Source organism: Cnephaeus nilssonii (genome assembly GCF_951640355.1).
Source record: "Cnephaeus nilssonii genome assembly, chromosome: 19".
Lineage (NCBI taxonomy): Eukaryota > Metazoa > Chordata > Mammalia > Chiroptera > Vespertilionidae > Cnephaeus > Cnephaeus nilssonii.
This window is the reverse complement of record NC_137090.1, coordinates 26648691-26650874: the sequence shown is the minus strand read 5'-3', so window position 1 is coordinate 26650874 and position 2184 is coordinate 26648691. Positions and strand designations below refer to the sequence as shown.

At 49.9% G+C, this 2184-nt stretch overlaps 1 protein-coding gene across 1 annotated transcript; it reads right to left on the bottom strand.

Annotated features, from left to right (window-relative positions):
* Positions 1–243: 243 nt before the first annotated feature.
* Positions 244–525, bottom strand: SMIM36 (small integral membrane protein 36; the record flags this gene model as incomplete). The annotated part of the gene is made up of 1 exon (XM_079798951.1): positions 244–525. The coding sequence occupies one exon, from the start codon at positions 523–525 to the stop codon at positions 244–246; it is 282 nt and encodes a 93-aa protein (XP_079655077.1).
* Positions 526–2184: the final 1659 nt, after the last annotated feature.

Below are 2184 nucleotides of genomic sequence, written 5' to 3'. Positions count from 1 at the left end.
GAGAAGGTACCAGTAACCAGCTTCCCTCTACAATAGCATCTGGGGGACGTGCCCAAATGCCACGCTGGGTGTCTTACCTTAAGTGGTTGCTTTCTCCATAGGGGGTGCCGAGGAAGCAGACACTGAGACAGGCTCCCACTCAGGTGGCCCAGCAGGACCTGTGTGCCCAGAGGGCCGGAGCCCCTTGGGGAATGGCTTGTCCAGAGTGTCCTGTGCTCTCTCCCCAGGATCCCTCAGCCAGCCTCACACCACCGTGCTTTTCTTCCCTAGTGGAGCGGGATTTCCAAAATGAAGGTCGGGTCCCCTGGCCCAGGGGCCCCCTGGCGCGCTTTGCTGCATCACCACCAAGCGGATGGAGGGCTGGGCATCGAGCGTGGCCTCGGGCGTGGCCTCCTTGCTGGGGTCCTTGCCTCGGCAGTCGTACAGCGCGCAGGAGACGAGGAATACCAGGAGCAAGATGACGTAGCTCACAACCAGGATGATCAGGTTCAGGGTGACGGGGTCGACCTCCAAGTAAAACCCCATGGCGTCTCTTGCGTTTGGGAAGTGGGTTTAGAGAAAGGCCGCAGGACCAGTCTCTTTGCAGGAAACAACCCCAGTTGATTGGAATAGCTACGTTGGCTCTGGGGTAAAAATACATTAATCCCCGGGCTCCCGGAGACCTCCCAGATAAAAGCTGCTCGGTTTAATAACTTAAGCTCTTGCTGTTAATACTATGGCCACGGAGACACAGATGCTGTCTCTCACCAGTTCAGCTGTGCCGAGAAAGAGAGAGGAAAAGAGGGAACCCAAGCGTTACCAGAGCCTGGTGTCCATACAGTTTACCCTCCAAACAGGCAGGGTGGTGGGCAAAGGCGAGTGCTGTTAATAAGCACATTATTCAAAGGTTGGATTGCCCTGGAAAAGCTGTGAAGTGCGGTCACCTTTTATACAGGGAGGTTTCAATGCCACCTTTCATCTATACACGGAGTGACTGGGCAATCAGCACCATGGGCTTTGGGAAAAAATGAGTTTTATTAATAGAAGGAGCACACCTAGGGTCTGGTGTTTTCACTCATTCATTATTTGTTAGTTTTTAAAATTCATTCATTCAGCACTGCCTGGTTTGCCTCAGTGGACAGAGCATCAGCCTGTAGACTGAAGGGTCCTGGGTTTGATTCCGGTCAAGGGCACCTCGGTTGCAGGCTCAATCCCCGGCCCGGGTCAGGGCATGTATGAGAGGCAACCAATCGATGTGTCTCTCTCACATTGATGTTTCTTTCTCTCTCCTCCACCCCTCCCCTCTCTTTTTAAAAATTAATGGGAAAATATCCTTGAGTGAGAATGAACACAACAACAAAATATTTAAATTCATTAATTCAAAATACTTTTTGAGCTCTTCCTATGTTCCAGGCACCTTGCTAAGCAATAATAAGAGAAGCATTTAGTCCATCAGGGAAGATAGATATTAAACAAATAATCATACCGTTTAAGAACAGTGGGCATACATGTATAAAGGACAAGGAGAGGGGAACAGGCGGGTGTGGCCCAAGGAAGGTCAGAGAAAGCTTCCATGAGGAAGAGATGTGTAACCTCTGACCTGAAGGACAGGCAGAAGGTAGCCAGGTGAGGACGGGCAGGGAAGATGCTTCTAGCCACAGGAACAGCATTTGTGAAAGATCCGAGAAGAAAGAAGCCTGGAGAATTGGGGGAAATGAAACAAGGGCAGTGTGGCAGGAGTATAAAGAATCAGGAGCTGAGGGGAGAGAGGCAGGCAGGGTCAGATCGCAAAGGAGCAGCTGGTGGGTCCTACCTAGGACTTTGCTCTTGATCCTGGAGCAATGGGAGGCCATTGCATCATGTGATGCAGGGGAGTGATGTGGTCAGATTTGCATTTTATTCATTTATTTTTTTAAATCTTAGCTGACCTTGTTTTTAAAAAGTACGTTCTGATTGATTTTTAGAGAAAGAGGAAGGGAGAGGGATAGAAGTAGAAACAACGATGAGAGAGAAACATCATGGATCGGCTGCCTCCTGCACGCCCCTAATGGGGATCGAGCCCACAACCCAGGCATGTGCCCTAACCGGGAATCAAACCAGGAATCAAACCAGGAATCAAACCCTGGAAAATAAGCTGATTGAAGATAAAAACACAGATGTTCCTTGATTCATAAGTCATCATCCCCTCTCAGTTGTAGTCCCGGC